The sequence below is a fragment of the Stenella coeruleoalba genome, assembly GCF_951394435.1.
Source record: "Stenella coeruleoalba genome assembly, chromosome: 1".
Lineage (NCBI taxonomy): Eukaryota > Metazoa > Chordata > Mammalia > Artiodactyla > Delphinidae > Stenella > Stenella coeruleoalba.
The window spans coordinates 36623513-36646402 of record NC_137169.1 but is presented as its reverse complement, the minus strand read 5'-3'; the positions used below and the strand labels follow the sequence as shown (position 1 = coordinate 36646402).

Here is a 22890-nt window from a genome sequence, read left to right as displayed (position 1 = left end):
TGCCCAGTAGTGGAATTGCTGGGTCATATGGTAATTCTATTTTTCTTTTTTAAGGGACCTCCATATGGTTCTCCATAGTGGCTGTATCAATTTACATTCCCACCAACAGTGCAAGAGGGTTCCCTTTTCTCCACACCCTCTCCAGCATTTGTTGTTTGTAGATTTTCTGATGATGCCCATTCTAACTGGTGTGAGGTGATACCTCATTGCAGTTTTGATTTGCATTTCTCTAAAAATTAGTGATATTGAGCAGCTTTTCATGTGCTTCTTGGCCATCTATATGTCTTCTTTAGAGAAATGTCTATTTAGGTCTTCTGCCCATTTTTTGATTGGGTTGTTTGTTTTTTTAATATTGAGCTGCATGAGCTGTTTGTGTATTTCAGAGATTAATCCTTTGTCCGTTGATTCGTTTGCAAATACTTTCTCCCATTCTGAAGGTTGTCTTTTCGTCTTGTTTATGGTTTCCTTTGCTGTGCAAAAGCTTTTAAGATTCATTAGGTCCCATTTGTTAATTTTTGTTTTTATTTCCATTACTCTAGGAGGTGGATCAAAAAAGATCTTGCTGTGATTTATGTCAAAGAGTGTTCTTCCTATGTTTTCCTCTAAGAGTTTTATGGTGTCCGGTCTTACATTTAAGTCTCTAATCCATTTTGAGTTTATTTTTGTGTTTGGTGTTAGGGAGTGTTCTAATTTCATTCTTTTACATGTAGCTGTCCAGTTTCCCCAGCACCACTTATTGAAGAGACTGTCTTTTCTCCATTGTATATCCTTGCCTCCTTTGTCATAGATTAGTTGACCATAGGTGCATGGGTTTATCTCTGGGATTTCTATCTTGTTCCATTGATCTATATTTCTGTTTTTGTGCCAGTACCATATTGTCTTGATTACTGTAGCTTTGTAGTATACTCTGAAGTCAGGGAGTCTGATGCCTCCAGCTCTGTTTTTTTCCTTCAAGACTGCTTTGGCCATTCGGGGTCTTTTGTGTCTCCATAAAAATTTTAAGATTTTTTTGTTCCAGTTCTGTAAAAAATGCCATTGGTAATTTGATAGGGATTGCATTGAATCTGTATGTTGCTTTGGGTAGTATAGTCATTTTCACAATATTGATTTTTCCAATCCAAGAACATGGTATATCTCTCCATCTGTTGGTATCATCTTTAATTTCTTTCATCAGTGTCGTATAGTTTTCTACATACAGGTCTTTTGTCTCCCTAGGTAGGTTTATTGCTAGGTATTTTATTCTTTTTGTTGCAGTGGTAAATGGGAGTGTTTCCTTAATTTCTCTTTCACTTTTTTCATCATTCGTATATAGGAATTCAAGAGATTTCTGTGCATTAATTTTGTATCCTGCAACTTTACCAAATTCATTGATTAGCTCTAGTAGTTTTCTGGTGGCATCTTTAGGATTCTCTATGTATAGTATCATGTCATCTGCAAAACAGTGACAGTTTTACTTCTTTTCCAATTTGTATTCCTTTTATTTCTTTTTCTTCTCTGATTGCTGTGGCTAGGATTTCCAAAACTATATTGAATAATAGTGGCGAGAGTGGACATTCTTGTCTTGTTCCTGATCTTAGAGGAAATGCATTCAGTTTTTCACCATTGAGAATGATGTTTGCTGTGGGTTTGTCGTATATGGCCTTTATTATGTTGAGGTAGGTTCCCTCCATGCCCACTTTCTGGAGAGTTTTTATCATAAATCGGTGTTGAATTTTGTCAAAAGCTTTTTCTGCATCTATTGAGATGATCATATAGTTTTTCTTCTTCAATTTGTTAATATGGTGTATCACATTGATTGATTTGCTTATATTGAAGAATCCTTGCATCCCTAGGATAAATACCACTTGATCATGGTGTATGATCCTTTTAAAGCATTGTTGGACTCTGTTTGCTAGAATTTTGTTGAGGATTTTTGCATCTATATTCATCAGTGATATTGGTCTGTAATTTTCTTTTTTTTGTAGTATTTTTGTCTGGTTTTGGTCACAGGGTGATGGTGGCCTCATAGAATGAGTTTGGGAGTGTTCCTTCCTCTGCAGTTTTTTGGAAGAGTTTGAGAAGGATTGGTGTTAGCTCTTCTCTAAATGTTTGATAGAATTCACCTGTGAAGCCATCTGGTCTTAGACTTCTGTTTGTTGGAAGATTTCTAATCACAGTTTCAATTTCACTACTTGTGATTGGTATGTTCATATTTTCTGTTTCTTCCCTATTCAGTCTTGGAAGGTTATACCTTTCTAAGAATTTGTCCATTTCTTCCAGGTTGTCCATTTTATTGGCATAGAGTTGCTTGTAGTAGCCTCTTAGGTTGCTTTGTATTTCTGTGGTGTCTGTTGTAACGTCTCCTTTTTCATTTCTAATTTTATTGATCTGAGTCCTCTCCCTCTTTTTCTTGATGAGTGTGGCTAATGGTTTATCAACTTCGTTTATCTTCTCAAAGAAACAGCTTTTAGTTTTATTGATCTTTGCTATTGTTTCCTACATTTCTTTTTCATTTATTTCTGCTCTGTTTATGATTTCTTTCCTTCTACTAACTTTGGGTTTTGTTTGTTCTTCTTTCTCTGTTCCTTTAGGTGTAAGGTTAGATTGTTTATTTGAATCTTTCTTGTTTCTTGTGGTAGGATTGCATTGCTATAAACTTCCCTCTTAGAACTGCTTTTGCTGCATCCCATAGGTTTTGGATTGTCGTGTTTTCGTTGTCATTTGTCCCTAGGTATTTTTTGATTTCCTCTTTGATTTCTTCAGTGATCTCTTGGTTATTTAGTAACATATTGGTTAGCCTCCATGTGTTTGTGTTTTTTATTTTTTTTTCCCTGTAATTGATTTCTAATCTCATAGTGTTGTGGTCAGAAAAGATGCTTGATATAATTTCAATTTTCTTAAATTTACTGAGGCTTGATTTGTGACCCAAGATGTGATCTATCCTGGAGAATGTTCCATGCGCACTTGAGAAAGAAGTGTAATCTGCTGTTTTTTTGGATGGCATGTCCTATAAATATCAACTAAATCTATCTGGTCTCTCGTGTCATTTAAGGCTTGTGTTTCCTTACTAATTTTCTGTCTGGATGATCTGTCCATTGGTGTAAGTGAGGTGTTCAAGTCCCCCACTATTACTGTGTTACTGTTGATTTCCTCTTTTATAGCTGTTAGCATTTGCCTTATGTATTGAGGTGCTCCTATGTTGGGTGCATATATATTTATAATTGTTATATCTTCTTCTTGGATTGATCCCTTGATCATTATATAGTGTCCTTCCTTGTCTCTTGTAACAGTCTTTATTTTAAAGTCTATTTTATCTGATATGAGTATTCTACTCCAGCTTTCTTTTGATTTCCGTTTGCATGGAGTATCTTTTTCCATCCCCTCACTTTCAGTCTGTATGTGTCCCTAGGTCTGAAGTGGGTCTCTTATAGACAGCATATATATGGGTCTTGTTTTTGTATCCATTCAGCAAGCCTGTGTCCTTTGGTTAGAGCATTTAATCCATTCACATTTACGGTAATTATCAATATGTATGTCCCTGCTACCATTTTCTTAATTGTTTTGGGTTTGTTTTTGTAGGTCCTTTTCTTGTCTTGTGTTTCCCACTTAGAGAAGTTCCTTTAGCATTTGTTGTAGAGCTGGTTTGGTGGTGCTGAATTCTCTTAGCTTTTGCTTGTCTGTAAAGTTTTTGATTTCTCCATTGAATCTGAATGAAATTGTTGCTGGGTAGAGTAATCTTGGTTGTAGGTTCTTCCCTTTCATCACTTTAAATATGTCATGTCACTCCCTTCTGGCTTGTAGAGTTCCTGCTGAGAAATTAGCTGTTAACCTTATGGGAGTTCCCTTGTATGTTATTTGTCATTTTTCCCTTGTTGCTTTCAATAGTTTTTCTTTGTCTTTAATTTTTGTCAATTTGATTACTATGTGTCTCAGCATGTTTCTCCTTGGGTTTATCCTGCCTGGGACTCTCTGCACTTCCTGGACTTGGGTGGCTATTTCCTTTCCCGTGTTAGGGAAGTTTTTGATTATAATCTCTTCAAATATTTTCTCCGGTCCTTTCTCTCTCTCTTCTCCTTCTGGGACCCCTATAATGCGAATGTTGTTGCACTTAATGTTGTCCCAGAGGTCTCTTGGGCTGTCTTCATTTCTTTGCAATCATTTTTCTTTATTCTGTTCTGCAGCAGTGAATTCCACCATTCTGTCTTCCAGGTCACTTATCCATTCTTCTGCCTCAGGTATTCTGCTATTGATTCCTTCTAGTGTATTTTTCATTTCAGTTATTGTATTGTTCATCTCTGTTTGTTTGTTCTTTAATTCTTCTAGGTCTTTGTTAAACATTTCTTGCATCTTCTCAATCTTTGCCTCCATTCTTTCTCCGAGGTACTGGATCATCTTCACTATCATTATTCTGAATTCTTTTTCTGGAAGGTTGCCTATCTCCACTTCATTTAGTTGTTTTTCTGGGGTTTTATCTTGTTCCTTCATCTGGTACATAGCCCTCTGCCTTTTCATCTTGTCTGTCTTTCTGTGAATATGGTTTTTGTTCCACAAACTAGAGGATTGTAGTTCTTGTTGCTTCTGCTGTCTGCCCTCTCTGCTTTCTGCTTTCTTTATTCAGTATTATTTCATGAGCATTTTCCTGTGTCATTAAAAAATTCTTTGTGACCTAAAAGCTTCTTTATGATCAGAGTTTTGCCTATATGCTATTCTATTACATATGTGTTTGATTGTTCTTCCATTGTTGGATATTTGGTTGTTCTCTATTTTTTAACATTAACATTTAACATTTTTGTGCAAAGATTCTTTTTTATTATCTGATTATGTTGTTTATTCAGCAAATATTTATTGAGTATGATGTATTTTCCTTAAGATAGATTTATAGAAATAGAATTATAGGATAAGATAATATGAATGTCTTCAAGACCTTTGTTATGTATTGCCAATTACTTTTCAGAAAAGATTTTACCAGTTTATACATTGTATGAGAAGCACCCTTATCACTAATGAGAATTATTTTAAATCTGCTAACTTGTGAGAGAAATTGCATCTTTTTTTGATATATATTTCTTTAAAATATTTTTATATATTTTTGAACATTTATATCTATTTCCCTATTAAAAATATTAATCGTTTGTCCTGTATGTAACAATTATTTTGTCTTTTTTATTTGGTGGAGTTATTTGTTTGCATCTGATAGTCAAATCTGTTGTTCTCCTTTGTGATTTCTTATTTCTTAGGAGCTTATAATGTTATGACATGAGGCAGGTGTTTCTGGGAAGGCTGTGTATGAGAGGGAAGGGGGAATGTGAGGTTGCCGAGGCCCAGAACAGTGGACCCAGCTGCTGGTCTTCAGCCCCAAGGTCAGGATGCTCACAGTGGGTCATAGTGGCCTGTCCCACTTCTTGGCACAGCTTTGAGCTACCTCTAGTTTGAGTACAGTGCAGGAAGAGTAATTTTGTCCTCCATTGTGCTGCTAGGCCAACCACATTATGAGAATTGATCTGATTGCTGAGCCCCAGCAGAGGCAGGTGGGACCTGGCAGGAATGCTTCAGATCCTCTCCCCAGATCCTTGTCTGGTCTCCTTAAAGGGTTCTGCCTAAAAGGGCTGTGTGCCAAGGCTTGTTTGCTTGCCTCTTGCAGTGACAGTTCTGTTTGGCCTATAGTGTAAATATCATGGCTCCGAAATCCCCCAGCTGTCCATGCTTTGTCATTTCTTCAAAGGGAACTGACTTGTTTTCCACCAGAGGGGGTCAAGGAACATTTGCTTCCCACACTGGTTTGGAGCATTAAAAGGGGAGAAAAAAGCTAAGAGTAAGTGCTATTTCATTCTTTGAATTTATATGGAAATTTTTAATCTCCATCAAAGGATCAGAAGAAAAAGCACATTGAAATTCAATACAAGAGCTTCCAGCTTACACAGAATTCTTCAAAGATGTTTGACTTGATCTTTTAAAAATGACAAAAACCATGAACTGTGTAGCTCCAGGGTTCCTAATTTTGCTTACCCTCCTCAGCCTCCACCTCTGTCTTGCCTCCCTACCTACACTCCATCTGTGTGGTCCTGTGTCAGCCTGCAGAGCTTCTTTGAATAGCTGGGAGAGAGGGTGGGAAGTATGAAGCAGCAGTCAGGTTTATAGGGCTGCTTATACATTAACCCCTCTCTCAGGCCACATTATCTCATCTTTCAGAGTCTTGTAACTGGTCTCTCTGTTCATTCTCCTTATTCCAAGCCTATTTTCACTGCTATCAGAATTACCTTATTAAGAAATAAAACTGATCATGTCATTTCCTGCTTAAAAACTACCACTGGCTTGTCTTAGTCCAAACTGTCTAGACTGCCACAGAAGGCTTTCATGATCTGGCTCCATTGCCTCCTTAATCAACCTCATCTCCTCTTCTCCTTAAATCCATAATCAGGCTACTTTCCACTGGATTTTGAATTCTTTGCGGGCAGAAGCAGTATATTTCCAAGGCACAGAACAGTGACTGGCATATTACTACAGTCTTATTAAATGCTAAATTAATTAACTAGTGATTTAAAATTCTAACAAGGTCACAGTATGAGAGAGAAAACTAAAAATCATATGGTAGTCTTTCATTTCCTTTGCTAAGTATAAATCAGGAGCATACTCACTGTACTAAGGATCAGGTTCCTTCTTCCCAGTTACAGATTGTTGGTCATTTAGACCCAACATCCTGGCTCGATACCCATGAGGAAGCACCATGCCTCCAGGGACCCAACGAGGCCAAATGAAAGAGAGCTCCAAAGCTCTTGACCAAGGTTGCTTACTGCTCGTATCTGAGTGATACAGTACAGGAATGTTTCTGCCTTCTGGAGGTTCTTCTACACATTGATCTTTGGTCTGATTTTCTTTCTGTAAGTGGTGTCCTAGACTCATCGGATTTCATGAAAGTAAATTGAAGTTAACTTTGTTGTGGAAATTCTTTGATAGCCATTGATAAATAAGTACAACTGTTATAATGTGAGGGAGCCCACTCTTAAGTAGAAGGGAAGTTGAAATCTGTGTGGGAAATACTTAGTCATCAGAATGATTTTTCTTTTTTTTTTTTTTGTGGTGCGCGGGCCTCTCACTGTTGTGGCCTCTCCCGTTGCGGAGCACAGGCTCCAGACGCGCAGGCTCAGCGGCCATGGCTCACGGGCCCAGTCGCTCCGCGGCATGTGGGATCTTTCCGGACCGGGGCACGAACCCGTGTCCCCTGCATTGGCAGGCGTACTCTCAACCACTGTGCCACCAGGGAAGCCCCATCAGAATGAATTTTAAATTTGCAAAGTCTGAATCAAGCCAGGAGAGTAGTACTGTAGAAGCTATGAGAAAATGAAAGACAAGAAACTTAAAGAAGAGCCTAAAGTTGTAAAATTTGATAATTTGCATAAAAATAGAAGAATCACCTGTAATTCCTCTACTGTGAGGGAGTGTAGAGTAGAAATTGTGTATATAGTCTTTGAAAAGTGTTATTCAACCTGTTAGTGTCAGAAAATGTTTTAATCCATTACCATAACAGAATAAAGGAGAAAAAAAATACACTGAGCTCCATAGATGCAAGAAAAAAATTTTTTTAGTAAAAGTCAGTACCCATTCATTGATGAAAGCTCTTAGCAAATTAGGAATAAAAGAGAAGTTCCTTAACCTGATAAAGGGTATTTATAAAACCAATAACATGTGCCAGGTATTGGCTATAAAGCATGAAGCCCAATATCTACACATAGAGGACAGTCAAATGGTGGCTTTGATGATAGGGAAAAAAAACTGTAACAATCATCAGTCTAAATGATAAAATAGAAAAATTCCCTTTAAAATCAAGAATAAGTAAGGATGACTGAAGGACTCGCGGGGTGGCCCACTGCGCTGTGTAAAGTTTTCTCCGCGGGGGGCTGGGTTCACATGGTACGTTCGGCCTCAGTGTGAGGGTCAGGACTCTGAGCGGCGGGCAGTCCCGGGGCTCCCATAGGAGTCTAGGGAGGGGCATGGGTCTGGGGCACCCCCATCACAGGCTCCGGCATTCCTCCCTCTTTCTCGCGAGCCGCGTTTCCAGCCCTGGGGCCTCAGTCTCACCCCACTGGTTGGCCCAGAGCCTCTGTTTCCTCCTAGCTCTGGGGGCCGCCGTCCCCTCCTCAGAGTTCCCCCTCTTCCTATCCTTTCACCGGTATGGCTTTGCCCCCAGGGGACTTTTAGTCACGTGCGGAGGCATTGTTTCTGTTGTTACAAATGGGAGGCGCTGCTAGTGGCATCTAGGGTGTGGAGGCCACGGATGCTGCTGGACAGCCTACACCGCACTGAACAGCACGCGTGACAAAGCATTATCTATAGTGCCCGGGTTTGGAAACCCTGCTCTAGGGCCTTACAGTCTTCAAAGCCCTGGATGAACTTAAAGACAAGTTATCTCTGGAGTTCAAGTTTGAGTTGAAACCAGCCTCAAGTTTCACCTGTCCTCACTGACCCGTGGATTTCTGTGTGACCAGGTGGCTTTGGAAGAACTACCAGTACGTCCTGGCATTTCTCTTTGCCATTGAGGAAATCAATAAGGACTCCCATCTGCTCCCCAGTCTGTCCTTGGGTTTCAACCTCTACAATGCCTTTCCCAGAGACCAGAGGACCTTGGAAAGTGCCCTGTTTGGGCTCTCTGGAGGAAATCAGACTCTCCCTAACTACAGCTGCCAGGGACAGAGAAAATCTGTGGCCATTGTTACAGGAACCGCGTTGGCATTTTCAGCCGAGATTGGAACAGTTCTGGAGCTCTACAGAAGCCCACAGGTCACATATGGTCCTTTTGATCCCATCCTGAGTGATAAAGACCAGTTCTCATCGCTCTATCAGATGGCCACTACGGACAGCTCCCTGGCTCAAGGAATGATGTGGTTATTGCTGCATTTTGGCTGGACCTGGGTGGCGCTATTTGTATCTGATGATTTGAAAGGCGAGCAGTTCCTCTGGTATCTGAAAGCAGAGATGGTGAAGAAAGGTAAATGCCCTCCAGAAGCAGGACCTGCATTGATCAACTGATGGCATCTGGAGCTGCATCCGTTTCTGAGGAAAATTCAATTTACCAACAGTGCTGGAGACCACATATCCTTAGATGAAAAACAGAACCATGAGACATGATAGGATATCCAGAACGCTGTGAATTTTCCTGCTGGTCTTGGGCTGCTGGTTAAAGTAGGAGAGTTTGTCACCAATATTCCATATAGTCAAGGCCTGGTCATCAATGAAGAGTTGATAGAATGGTCTGTTGTCTTCAAAGAGGTACAGAGTCATTTCAGTCTTGGAGATAGACATTAAGGAGGTATCTGAAGCATGTCCGGATATGAGACTGAGTATGCACCTCCTTAACTCGGCCCTAAATTCACATTTCACATTTAAACTTTTTTCTGTGTCATCTTACCCACATATATTCTGAGCTAATGCCTATAGAAAGAACAGGTCTCTGTATAAGCTCTTGTTTTAAATTTCAGGTGTGTCTGTTCATGCAACGGTCAAGTGAATAAAATGAATGGAGTTATGAAGTTAAAAAAAAAAAAGGATGACTGTTAGTGCTTCTATTCAGCGTTAGTATATTGGAGGTCTTAGCCAATATGGTAAGATAATGGAAAATAAGGATTAGAAAGGAAGAAAGAAAATTGTTGTTTACGCAGTTGGTATGATTGCCAGAATCTACAGATAAAATATTAGTATTAAGATTGTTTATCAAGGCAATTGGCTACAAGATCAAAATACAGTGAATTGAGTTTCTGTTGACCAAGAAGAAGAAGAAAATAATTGTTTAAAAGGCACCATTTATAACAACAAAAAAACTAAGATACTCCAGATTAATCTTACAGAAAATATGCAAGACCTTTATAGAAAATGTTTTATGTTTTTTTAAATAACTTTTTTTCAAAAGGCCAGAGCATTCTACCTTCTCATGGGTTATTGCCAGTTAATAGTCAAAGCACCATGTTAAGATACACACACATGCACACACATACAAACATGCAGGCACACACTTCGTAGATAAGTCTTGTAAAAGACTATTTTCTGCATAGATCAGGGAAAGGGTGTCTCAGACTCAGTACACTACCCTCCCACCTCCAGCCTGAAGCTGATAGAGAATGTAGATCCTCTGCTTCTCCAGAACTGCCAAATCCTTGTCATTTCTAATCTCTATCAGTCCCAAGGTGGCATGACAGGAAGGAATTTGCCTTTTCCTTGGATGCACAGTTTTTGATTCTGATTGGATCCAGATAGTCAGATTTCTCATGTTTGACCACTCTTTCTTCCTAGGTCAATCACTTCCATCCGGAGCGAACTGATTCCATACCTAGTAAGAAAACAGTTCTCCTCAGCTTCATCACAACAAGGACAGGAAGAAAAAGAAGAGGATCTAAAGAAAAAGGAGCTGAAGTCCTTAGGTCAGTGCTTGAGTTGGTGCAGTAAGGTAGGGGTAACAATACCTTTGGAAGAGTGGCTGGGCAACTTAGCCCAGCCCAAGATGCCTGTCTCAAGGCATCAGGTTTTCATCTAGCCAACAGTTAGGACAGGCTAGCTGACGCCACTTCCTGAGCTCTGGGTGGGCTTGCTCAAGCAAATCCTGTCACTGTGCTCTTCAGGGACAGGCTAATCATACCTCAGGTCCATTCTCTGGTTAACAGCTCTGGTTTGGCTGTGTTCCTCTCTAGACCTTTTTGACTTTGAACTCTGCGCACCACTTCTCAGTTCCCCTATTCTCTAGGCTCTGGGGGCCCCACCCCTGACTAAACTCAGCCTCTCCTGTCAAGGGAAGAAAGGTGAAGGGCTGTATAATGACAGTCCAACCAGAGCCAACAGACTATCACCTTTCCAGGATGTAGGGACGAGGTCAGTCTTGTTTGCTCTCATATCCTTGCCTGGTCCCTGGCCCAGTCCTGGGCTCATAGTAGATGTTCCAAAAAATGTACTTATCAAAGGAATAAATGGAGACAGTGTAGCATGATGGTTAAGATATCAGGGCTTAGCATCTCAGACCTGGGTTTGAAATTTTACTCTGCCATTTATTAGCTCTATGACCTAAGGCAGGTTATTTAGTCTTCTGAGCCCCAGTTTTCTTACCATAAAATAAAAGATTTCAAATGATTGTTGTACGAGTTGAAAAACTGAGGCCCAAGTCCTGTGCTATTTCTCTCATAGCACAACTATCTAATATGATAATGGAGGCTAGCAGCACAAAGCCAACATGGCTGGTCACTAAAGCCTGGACAGTTGCTTCTGCTACTCCATGGTGTACAAGAGTCATCTATTTTATTTTCCCTAGTAGTGCTTGCTTGTCAGTCAAACTTGCTTGTAGGACCTCTTTTTAAGCATTTTTATATCATACAGTATTTCAGATGTACAGGAAAGCACATTGCCTCTTTTAATTTGACTTAGGCTTTCAGGTTTTAGTGGGATTTTCCCAGGGTACATGCGGCATGGGTGCATTGCGGGGGAAGAGGTTTAAGCTGTACCCTCTTTCAAAACTTGACTGATTCTGTATCCTCTCTGTCATGTCTCTCATGTACTTGCTCGGTTTGGGTTTTTGTTCTGAAGATATTTACAGTTTTATAAAAGAAGCCAATACGCTGACCTTTGCTCCCTATGATGCCTGCTGGAATGCCTGTCGAGGAGACAGCTGGGAAGATTTGTCCAGGTCACAGGTGCGCTGTTACGTCCACATCATGAAAGAGGGGCTCTGCTCTCGAGTGAGCACCCTAGGACTCTACATGGAAGCCAACAGACAGGTGAGAGGATGGGTTCAGAAGAGAAATCGTGGGAGTTCCTGTCCCAGGAACAGACTGAGCCTTTTGTCTTATTTCTTCATTAGATACACAGTGACTTGTTCAGAATCCCTCTCATTCCAAAGGTTGAACAAGACCTGGCATGTCAGGAGAAACCATTGGGGTACCCAAGTACAGCAAAAGGGGAAGTGAGGGGTCTGGTCCATAGAGGCAGAGCCTCTGTGGCTCCAAAGAAAGGCCAAGATCTCCAAGAAGGCTTAATTTCTTGCCTGTGGCTTGAACAGCCTTCTCCTGTTCTGCTCAGCATGGGGATATCTACAGCACTTCATAAACAAGCAGATAAATACTGTGTAATCATTACTGTGATGATGTAAACATAGGCACACAGAGGAAGCTTTCTTAAGGAGGCAAAGGAGCAGAGTATAGAGTAGCCAGATGGCAAAGCATCAAGGAAGGAATGCCCATGAGAGAGAAGTATCTGGAGAACAGCATTAGAGCATGAGGAGTCTTGCCAATCCACCCTTTTAATCCTGAGGTTTGTGAGATATGAAGAATGAGCAGCTTCTATTTAAGGGGAAGCAGTGCCCTAAAGGCAGGCCAGGTTTTAGTTAAGGCAAGGGGTGAAGAAGGGGACAGTGAAGAGGCCGAGCATGTGCAGGAGCTCTTTATTGTGTAGCAGGCACAGGAGGAAGGGAACACTGGGATTGGGATTGAATCCCTGAAGAAAACCTGACTCAAGAATCTTCAGGACCCACACCATGTGGTAGATATGGTCCCAGCCCCAGACCTCAATCTGGCCTCAACCTGGATTGGTTAAATCCAAGGGAATCCAAGCTAGAGAGTTTATGAGAAATCACAACTAGTCCAATGTTTGCTCAGGGCAGTCCTGGGTAAAGTTAGCCCCAATTTAGGGTTAAAGGTATAGAAAGCTTCCTTAATTTGACTTTGAGTTCTCTTTCTTCAATTCTATGACTTGAGTCCGACTGGTCTGAAAGCAAGTCCACAGATAGCCTGAGGCCAGAGAAGTATCCTCTGAAGTGTCAGCAGGGGCTGTGCATCAGACAGGCCTGAATGGCCTTGGCTGAAGTGTAATAGAGGAGATCCCAGGGATAGGGACTGAGGGATTAGCCTTCACATCTCCATTGTAGCCAGTCTAGCAAGGCCTCCCTCAGCTAGTGTGACTACCACACACAGTGATCCGACCAGCATTCTGCCCATGCTGGAGAATCACAGATAGACACACTATCTGTGCCTTCCTAATGGGTCCAGAGATAAAACACTCTATACCCATAACGTTTTCAGTTTTCTCATACTGGAAAGAGAATAGTGTGAATTTCCCCTTCAGCATTTTATTTTGCCTGGTGAAGAACATGGATGCCTTCTCAGGGTCTGTCCTGATTGTGGAGTTGTCTAACATTACTCCCGTCCTCACCTCGTGCATGGCCACTGTGGTCCAGGAGGTGAGCGGGAACCTAGCATGACTGTGGTCAGGCCTCAGGAAGCTTCTTGCTCTCTTTAGGCCTCCTCTCCCAAGTGCTGCCTGGGTATCTCAAAGGCTTGTCTCACAGCCTCCCAGCTGAGGGAGGTGGCATTACTTTCAGGGAGGAGACTCTCAGCTAGGAAACTGAGGATAAGATTATCTAGAAGCTGCTGTGTAAACAATCCCTGTCCTAGGGGAAATGCATCAGCCTGCCTCATCCAGACAGGAGGCTGTGGCTGCGAACTCCCCACATCTCTGCTGGACACAGGGTTCTACTTAAGGTGCTTTCAGGTGTTTTCTGGTCTGTGTTTAGTGACCAAACCTCTTTCCTCAAGGTGTCCAAATTGCTACCTGTTATCTGTCCGGAAGAATCACTGGTCCATTCATCAGCCCAGATTGTCAGCAAACACCTGGTAAGTGCTAGCTTGGACAGGGCAGTTATGGGACAGTGTCTGGGTATTCTGAGGCTTGTTCTTGAGAAGCTGGTTTGGGGCTTATCCCCAAACCAGCTTCTCCCAGCTTCTCCTCAGGTCAATCCCTGAATCTCATTGGCCCCAGGGAAATCCCAAATTGAGTTCTGGTTATAAAATCTTACCTTCCAGCCCAGGCACTCAGGAAGATTGCCTGGACAGGTGCTGAGCCCAGCCACACAGACCCTCTAAGGAAGGTCCGTTATATAGTCTTTGGACTCAGACACAGGAGCTTTCCATCTCTATCCCTCTTCTTACCCTGATTTGAGCACTGTCTTCAGGAGAGCACGTCTATATACACAAGTGCAAGAGTGTGTAAGTTTGAATTGGTCTCAGAGATATTATATGACCTTGTGGCCCTGAGAAATACTGATGATGATCCCTCTTGCTAAAGTGTCTTTGGGAAAGATCCCATTAGACCCAGCTCAAGGGATCTGGAGGGTTGGTTTGCAGTTGGTTGAGATGGGTGGACAAGTTTTTATATTTATATTTGCCTTTTGCAGGTTGGAGTTGACAGCCTCATTGGGCCAGATACACAGGTTGGAGAGAAGTCATCCATTAAGCACTCAGTCATTGGTTCATCCTGTGTCATAAGAGATAGAGTGACTGTCACCAGTTGCCTTCTCATGAACTCAGTTACCGTGGAGGAAGGGTATGTTGCCCCCTGTACCCACTTGAGGCAAGGCCCCTGGTATCTCTGGGAGGCTTTGGAGGCCAGTCCAGCCTAGGAAAGGGGTCAGCTTGGGGAGAGGAAGAAAGGGGAAAGGATGAAAGAAGGAATAGTGCCTAGGCCTTGGTTTTGGCTCCATACTATTTAATGTGGTCTCTGAAAGCATTTCCATCAGTCTTCTCATACTTATGACAATTGTAGTCCTGGGAGAAGCTGCCTTCTCTTGCTTTGATATTCTACTTGATGGGATGGCCACAGTAGTGAGCCACTGGCAGGACTGGAATGACACTGTACCACTGTCTAAGGGTCACCTTCCCCTATCTCAGTATCCCACAGCAGCCCTGAAGAAAGCAGAGGCCTAGGAGGAATGGACATATAAGACACTTTCCATTTTTGAGGGAGAGCTTCTCTGTTACAAGTTATAGAGAATCTTTCCCCATTTTAAGACGCTTTAGAATGCCCTAAAATCTTAGTTTATGAACACCCTGAACTTGGAGTAAGACTTGAATGATGCTTAATGAGATTCTTCCTCTGTATGGACCTCAGGTTTTTTCCTTGTGTAAAATGCAAACATTAGTGGTAGAAGACAGGAAAGATGTTACCAATGGTTTTCAGACTTTTTACAAAGGAAACTTTTTCTTAAGATAAATCTTAAGCAGAAACTCATTATTTAAAACTGGTAAAAACACAGTTGTTTGGAATACAGTGGGGAAGGGGCACTTATCCTTCCTATAGAATGTGAAAACTGATCTGTAAAACAAATTTTAAAAACCACTAGGCTAGGGGACTTCCCTGGTGGCGCAGTGGTTGAGAGTCCGCCTGCCGATGCAGGGGACACGGGTTCATGCCCCGGTCCGGGAGGATCCCACATGCCACGCAGCGGCTGGGCCTGTGAGCCATGGCCACTGAGCCTGCACGTCCGGAGCCTGTGCTCCGCAACGGGAAAGGCCACAACAGTGAGAGGCCCGCATACCGCAAAAAAAAAAAAATATATATATATATATATACATATATATATATATATATATATATATATATATATATATATATATATATGATAACAAAAAGGAAAACCTCAATAAAAGAATTGGACGGTAAATTTGAAATTTCACAAAAAGTAGAACAAAAAGATAAAGAGATGGAACATAGAAGAGAAATGATAGAAAATTAGAGGACTAGTCCAGGATGTCTTAACATCTGAATACGAGTTCCATAAAAAGAGAGCTGAGGTAAGAAGCCTGTGTGCGAACACGGGTCACTATCCACACCCCCCTTCTGGGGAGCCTCTGCAGCCCGCCACTGCCAGGGTCCCGGGATCCAGGGACAACTCCCCCGGGAGAACGCACAGTGCGCCTCAGGCTGGCGCAACGTCACACCGGCCTCTGCCGCCGCAGGCCCGCCCCGCACTCCGTGACCCTCCCTACCCGCCCCCCGGCCTGAGTGAGCCAGAGCCTCCGAATCAGCGGCTCCTTTAACCCCGTCCTGTCTGAGCAAAGAACAGACGCCCTCCGGGGACCTACATGCACAGGCGGGGCCAAATCCAAAGCTGAGCCCCTGGGAGCTGTGAGAACAAAGAAGAGAAAGGGAAATCTCTCCCAGCAGCCTCAGAAGCAGCGGATTAAAGCTCCACAATCAACTAGATGAACCCTGCATCTGTGGAATACATGAATAGACAATGAATCATCCCAAGTTAAGGAGCCGTGTGGATGAAAGGCTCTTGGTGCTGCAGCCAGGAGTTAGGTGGGAGAGCCAACTTCAGAACACTGGTCCACAAGAGGCCTCCCAGCTGCACATAATATCAAACGACAAAAATCTCCCAGAGATCTCCATCTCAACGCCAGCACCCAGCTTCACTCAACGACCAGCAAGCTACAGTGCTAGACATCCTATGCCAAACAACTAGCAAGACAGGAACACAACCCCACCCATTAGCAGAGAGGCTGCCCAAAATCATAATAAGTCTACAGACACCCCCAAACACAGCACCAGACGTGGACCTGCCCACCAGAAAGACAAGATCCAGCCTCATCCACCAGAACACAGGCACTAGTACCCTCCACCAGGAAGCCTACACAACCCACTTAACCAACCTTAGCCACTGGGGACAGACACTAAAAACAACAGGAACTACGAACCTTCAGCCTGCAAAAAGGAGACCCCAAACACAGTAAGATAAGCAAAATGAAAAGACAGAAAAACACACAGCAGATGAAGGAGCAAGATAAAAACCCACCAGACCTAACAAATGAAGAGGAAATAGGCAGTCTACCTGAAAAAGAATTCAGAATAATGATAGTAAAGATGATCCAAAATCTTGGAAATAGAATAGACAAAATGCAAGAAACAGTTAACAAGGACCTAGAAGAACTAAAGATGAAACAATGATGAACAACACAATAAATGAAATGAAAAATACTCTAGATGGGATCAATAGCAGAATAACTGAGGCAGAAGAACGGATAAGTGACCTGGAAGATAAAATAGTGGAAATAACTAATGCAGAGAAGAATAAAGAAAAAAGAATGAAAAGAACTGAGGACAGTCTCAGACACCTCTGGGACAACATTAAACGCACCAACATTCGAATTATAGGGGTTCCAGAAGAAGAAGAGAAAAAGAAAGGGACTGAGAAAATCTTTGAAGAGATTATAGTTGAAAACTTCCCTAATATGGGAAAGGAAATAGTTAATCAATTCCAAGAAGCACAGAGAGTCCCATACAGGATAAATCCAAGGAGAAATATGCCAAGACACATATTAATCAAACTGTCAAAAATTAAATACAAAGAAAGCATATTAAAAGCAGCAAGGGAAAAACAACAAATAACACACAAGGGAATCCCCATAAGGTTAATAGCTGATCTTTCAGCAGAAACTCTGCAAGCCAGAAGGGACTGGCAGGACATATTGAAAGTGATGAAGGAGAAAAACCTGCAACCAAGATTACTCTACCCAGCAAGGATCTCATTCAGATTTGATGGAGAAATTAAAACCTTTACAGACAAGCAAAAGCTGAGAGAGTTCAGCACCACCAAACCAGCTCTACAACAACTGCTAAAGGAACTTCTCTAGGCAAGAAACACAAGAGAAGGAAAAGACCTACAATAACGAACCCAAAACAATTGAGAAAATGGGAATGGGAACATATATATCGATAATTACCTTAAATGTAAATGGACTAAATGCTCCCACCAAAAGACACAGATTGGCTGAATGTATACAAAAACAAGACCCATATATCTGCTGTCTACAAGAGACCCGCTTCAGACCTAGAGACACATACAGACTGAAAGTAAGGGGATGGAGAAAGACATTTCATGCAAATGGAAACCAAAAGAAAGCTGGAGTAGCAATTCTCATATCAGACAAAACAGACTTTAAAATAAAGGCTATTAGAAGAGACAAAGAAGGACACTACATAATGATCAAAGGATCGATCCAAGAAGAAGATATAACAATTGTAAATATTTATGCACCCAACATAGGAGCACCTCAATACATAAGGCAAACACTAACAGCCATAAAAGGGGAAATCGACAGTAGCACATTCATAGTAGGGGACTTTAACACCCCACTTTCACCAATGGACAGATCATCCAAAATGAAAATAAATAAGGAAACACAAGCTTTAAATGATACATTAAACAAGATGGACTTAATTGATATTTATAGGACATTCCATCCAAAAACAACAGAATACACATTTTTCTCAAGTGCTCATGGAACATTCTCCAGGATAGATCATATCTTGGGTCACAAATCAAGCCTTGGTAAATTTAAGAAAATTGAAATCGTATCAAGTATCTTTTCCAACCACAACGCTATGAGACTAGATATCAATTACAGGAAAAGATCTGTAAAAAATACAAACACATGGAGGCTAAACAATACAGTACTTAATAACGAAGTGATCACTGAAGAAATCAAAGAGGAAATTAAAATATACCTAGAAACAAATGACAATGGAGACACGACGACTCAAAATCTATGGGATGCAGCAAAAGCAGTTCTAAGAGGGAAGTTTATAGCAATACAATCCTACCTTAAGAAACAGGAAACATCTCGAATAAACAACCTAACCTTGCACCTAAAGCAATTAGAGAAAGAAGAACAAAAAACCCCCAAACTTAGCAGAAGGAAAGAAATCATAAAAATCAGATCAGAAATAAATGAAAAAGAAATGAAGGAAACGATAGCAAAGATCAATAAAACTAAAAGCTGGTTCTTTGAAAGGATAAACAAAATTGATAAACCATTAGCCAGACTCATCAAGAAAAAAAGGGAGAAGACAAATCAATAGAATTAGAAATGAAAAAGGAGAAGTAACAACTGCAGAAATACAAAAGATCATGAGAGATTACTACAAGCAACTCTATGCCAATAAAATGGACAACCTGGAAGAAATGGACAAATTCTTAGAAAAGCACAACCTGCCAAGACTGAATCAGGAAGAAATAGAAAATATGAACAGACCAATCACAAGCACTGAAATTGAACCTGTGTTTAAAAATCTTCCAACAAGCAAAAGCCCAGGAGCAGACGGCTTCACAGGCGAATTCTATCAAACATTTAGAGAAGAGCTATCACCTATCCTTCTCAAACTCTTCCAAAATATAGCAGAAGGAGGAACACTCCCCAACTCATTCTACGAGGCCACCATCACCCTGATACCAAAACCAGACAACCAGACATCTATGATGAACATCGATGCAAAAATCCTCAACAAAATACTAGCAAACAGAATCCAACAGCACATTAAATGGATCATACACCATGATCAAGTGGGGTTTATCCCAGGAATGCAAGGATTCTTCAATATATGCCAATCAATCAACGTGATACACCATATTAACAAATTGAAGGAGAAAAACCATATGATCCTCTCAATAGATGCAGAGAAAGCTTTTGACAAAATTCAACACCCATTTATGATAAAAACCCTGCAGAAAGTAGGCATAGAGGGAACTTTCCTCAACATAATAAAGGCCATATATGACAAACCCACAGCCAACATCATCCTCAATGGTGAAAAACTGAAAGCATTTCCACTAAGATCAGGAACAAGACAAGGTTGCCCACTCTCACCCCTCTTATTCAACATAGTTTTGGAAGTTTTAACCACAGCAATCAGAGAAGAAAAGGAAATAAAAGGAATCCAAATCGGAAAAGAAGAAGTCAAGCTGTCACTCTTTGCAGATGTCATGATACTATACATAGAGAATCCTAAAGATGCTACCAGAAAACTACTAGAGCTAATCAATGACTTTGGTAAAGTAGCAGGATACAAAATTAATGCACAGAAATCTCTGGCATTCCTATACACTAAGGATGAAAACTCTGAAAGTAAAATCAAGAAAACACTCCCATTTACCATTGCAACAAAAAGAATAAAATATCTAGGAATAAACCTACCTAAGGAGACAAAAGACCTGTATGCAGAAAATTATAAGACACTGTTGAAAGAAATTAAAGATGATACAAATAGATGGAGAGATATACCATGTTCTTGGATTGGAAGAATCAACATTGTGAAAATGACTCTACTACCCAAAGCAATCTACAGATTCAATGCAATCCCTATCAAATTACCAATGGCATTTTTTACAGAACTGGAACAAAAAATTTCACAATTTGTATGGAAACACAAAAGACCCCGAAAAGCCAAAGCAATCTTGAGAATGAAAAACGGAGCTGGAGGAATCAGGCTTCCTGACTTCAAACTATACTACAAAGCTACAGTAATCAAGACAGTATGGTACTGGCACAAAAACAGAAAGATAGATCAATGGAACAGGATAGAAAGCCCAGAGATAAACCCACGCACATATGGTCACCTTATCTTTGATAAAGGAGGCAGGAATGTACAGTGAGAAAGGACAGCCTCTTCAATAAGTGGTGCTGGGAAAACTGGACAGCTACATGTAAAAGTATGAGATTAGATCACTCCCTAACACCATACACAAAAATAAGCTTAAAATGGATTAAAGACCTAAATGTAAGGCCAGAAACTATCAAACTCTTAGAGGAAAACATAGGCAGGACACTCTATGACATAAATCACAGCAAGGTCCTTTTTGACCCACCTCCTAGAGAAATGGAAATAAAAACAAAAATAAACAAATGGGACCTAATAAAACTTAAAAGCTTTTGCACAGCAAAGGAAACCATAAACAAGACCAAAAGACAACCCTCAGAATGGGAGAAAATATTTGCAAATGAAGCAGACAAAGGATTAATCTCCAAAATTTATAAGCAGCTCATGCAGCTTAATAACAAAAAAACAAACAACCCACTCCAAAAATGGGCAGAAGACCTAAATAGACATTTCTCCAAAGAAGATATACAGACTGCCAACAAACACATGAAAGAATGCTCAACATCACTAATCATTAGAGAAATGCAAATCAAAACAACAATGAGATATCATCTCACACCAGTCAGAATGGCCATCATCAAAAAATCTAGAAACAATAAATGCTGGAGAGGGTGTGGAGAAAAGAGAACCCTCTTACACTGTTGGTGGGAATGTAAATTGATACAGCCACTGTGGACAACAGTATGGAGGTTCCTTAAAAAACTACAAATAGAACTACCATATGACCCAGCAATCCCACTACTGGGCATATACCCTGAGAAAACCATAATTCAAAAAGAGTCATGTACCAAAATGTTCATTGCAGCTCTATTTACAATAGCCCAGAGATGGAAACAACCTAAGTGTCCATCATCGGATGAATGGATAAAGAAGATGTGGCACATATATACAATGGAATATTACTCAGCCATAAAAAGAAACGAAATTGAGCTATTTCTAATGAGGTGGATAGACCTAGAGACTGTCATACAGAGTGAAGTAAGTCAGAAAGAGAGAGACAAATACCATATGCTAACACATATATATGGAATTTAAGAAAAAAAAATGTCATGAAAAACCTAGGGGTGAAGCAGGAATAAAAACACAGACTTACTAGAGAATGGACTTGAGGCTATGGGGAGGGGGAAGGGTAAACTGTGACAAAGCAAGAGAGAGGCATGGACATATATACACTACCAAACGTAAGGTAGATAGCTAGTGGGAAGCAGCCGCATAGCACAGGGAGATCAGCTCGGTGCTTTGTGACCGCCTGGAGGGGTGGCATAGGGAGGGTGGGAGGGAGGGAGACGCAAGCGGGAAGAGATATGGGAACATATGTATATATATAACTGATTCATTTTGTTGTGAAGCTGAAAGTAACATACCATTGTAAAGCAATTATACTCCAATAAAGATGTTAAAATGAAAAAATAAAATAAAATAAAATAAATAAATAAATAAAAAGAGAGCTGAGAAATCAGAGAAGGAAATTGTTTAAGAAGTAACATAAGAAAATATCCCAGGGCTTCCCTGTGGCGCAGTGGTTAAGAATCTACCTGCCAACGCAGGGGACACAGGTTCGAGCCCTGGTCCGGGAAGATCCCACATGCCGTGGAGCAGCTAAGCCTGTGCACCACAACTACTGAACCTGCATTCTAGAACCTGTGAGCCACAACTAGTGAACCCACATGCCACTACTACTGAAGCCTGTGCACCTAGAGCCCGTGGTCCACAACTAGAGAAACCACCGCAATGAGAAGCCCACGCACTGCAACAAAGTGTAGCCCCCACCCGCCGCGACTAGAGAAAGCCCACACACAGCAATGAAGACCCAATGCAGCCGAAAAATAATAAATAAAATTTTTTTTAAAAAAAGAAAATGTCCCAGAACTGAAAGATACGAATTTACAGAATGAAAGGGCCTACTAAGGGTCCAGCCCAATGCTAAAAATAAACCCACATCACTGTGAAACTTCAGAATGTCAGAGACAAAGCATGCTACCAACTTACAAAGAGAAAATAATAGGTCATATACAACTAATCAGGAACCGGAATGGCTTTGGACTTACCAGTAGCAACAATGAAAACTGGAAGATAATAGAACAATGCCTTCAAAATTCTGAAGGAAAATTAATTTCACCCTAGAATTCCGTACTCAAGGTAAGTGTTAATGAAGTGTGACAGTAGAATAAAGACATTTTCAGACATGAAAAGGTGTATCCCACCAAAATGAAAAGTAAACCAAAAGGAGATAGATGAGAAACAAGAGATCCAACTCAGAATAAGGCAAAAAGAATCCATGAGGTGACAGTGAAGGCAGATCCAAGGGTGACTGCTGTGCATGAAGCATAAAGGGAGGGGAGCAGTTAGTCCAGAGTGGAATCCGGGAAACACTTATTTAGGAAGATGAAACTGATAAAAAGACAGATATATATAAACATCTTGAAAAATTTAAACAACTGGCTAAAAGTTAGGTTTGAATTAGTAGAACACTAACAAAAACAAAACAGTTATTAACTCTGTTTTTAAAAAAGTTGTACAAAAAAGGAGAAGGCATCAGAGTTTGCTATGTGGCTCAACCATGAAATAGAATTAACATAGTCATAATAAACAGTGAGCATTGACCAAAATTATGCTATAGCTATATTGAAAGGTTGAAGGGTAGGAAGGGAAAAAGGGAGCAGTGGTGGG

At 40.9% G+C, this 22890-nt stretch overlaps 2 protein-coding genes across 3 annotated transcripts in view; both read left to right on the top strand.

The window, feature by feature from the left end:
* The window catches only part of EIF2B3 (eukaryotic translation initiation factor 2B subunit gamma), a 151472-nt gene that overhangs the window by 105418 nt on the left and 23164 nt on the right, over positions 1–22890 (top strand). For both annotated transcript variants that reach the window (XM_079903860.1, XM_079903861.1), the window contains 4 exons: positions 10261–10388; positions 11539–11729; positions 13542–13619; positions 14180–14328. In XM_079903860.1, coding sequence (XP_079759986.1) covers positions 10261–10388; positions 11539–11729; positions 13542–13619; positions 14180–14328 — 546 coding nt within the window. The remainder of the gene's footprint in view (positions 1–10260; positions 10389–11538; positions 11730–13541; positions 13620–14179; positions 14329–22890) is intronic.
* LOC307192759 (vomeronasal type-2 receptor 26-like) lies at positions 8440–9222 on the top strand (the record flags this gene model as incomplete). Its single annotated transcript, XM_079934044.1, has 1 exon — positions 8440–9222. A coding segment is annotated over one exon (564 nt), but the record flags the coding sequence as incomplete, so codon positions are not given.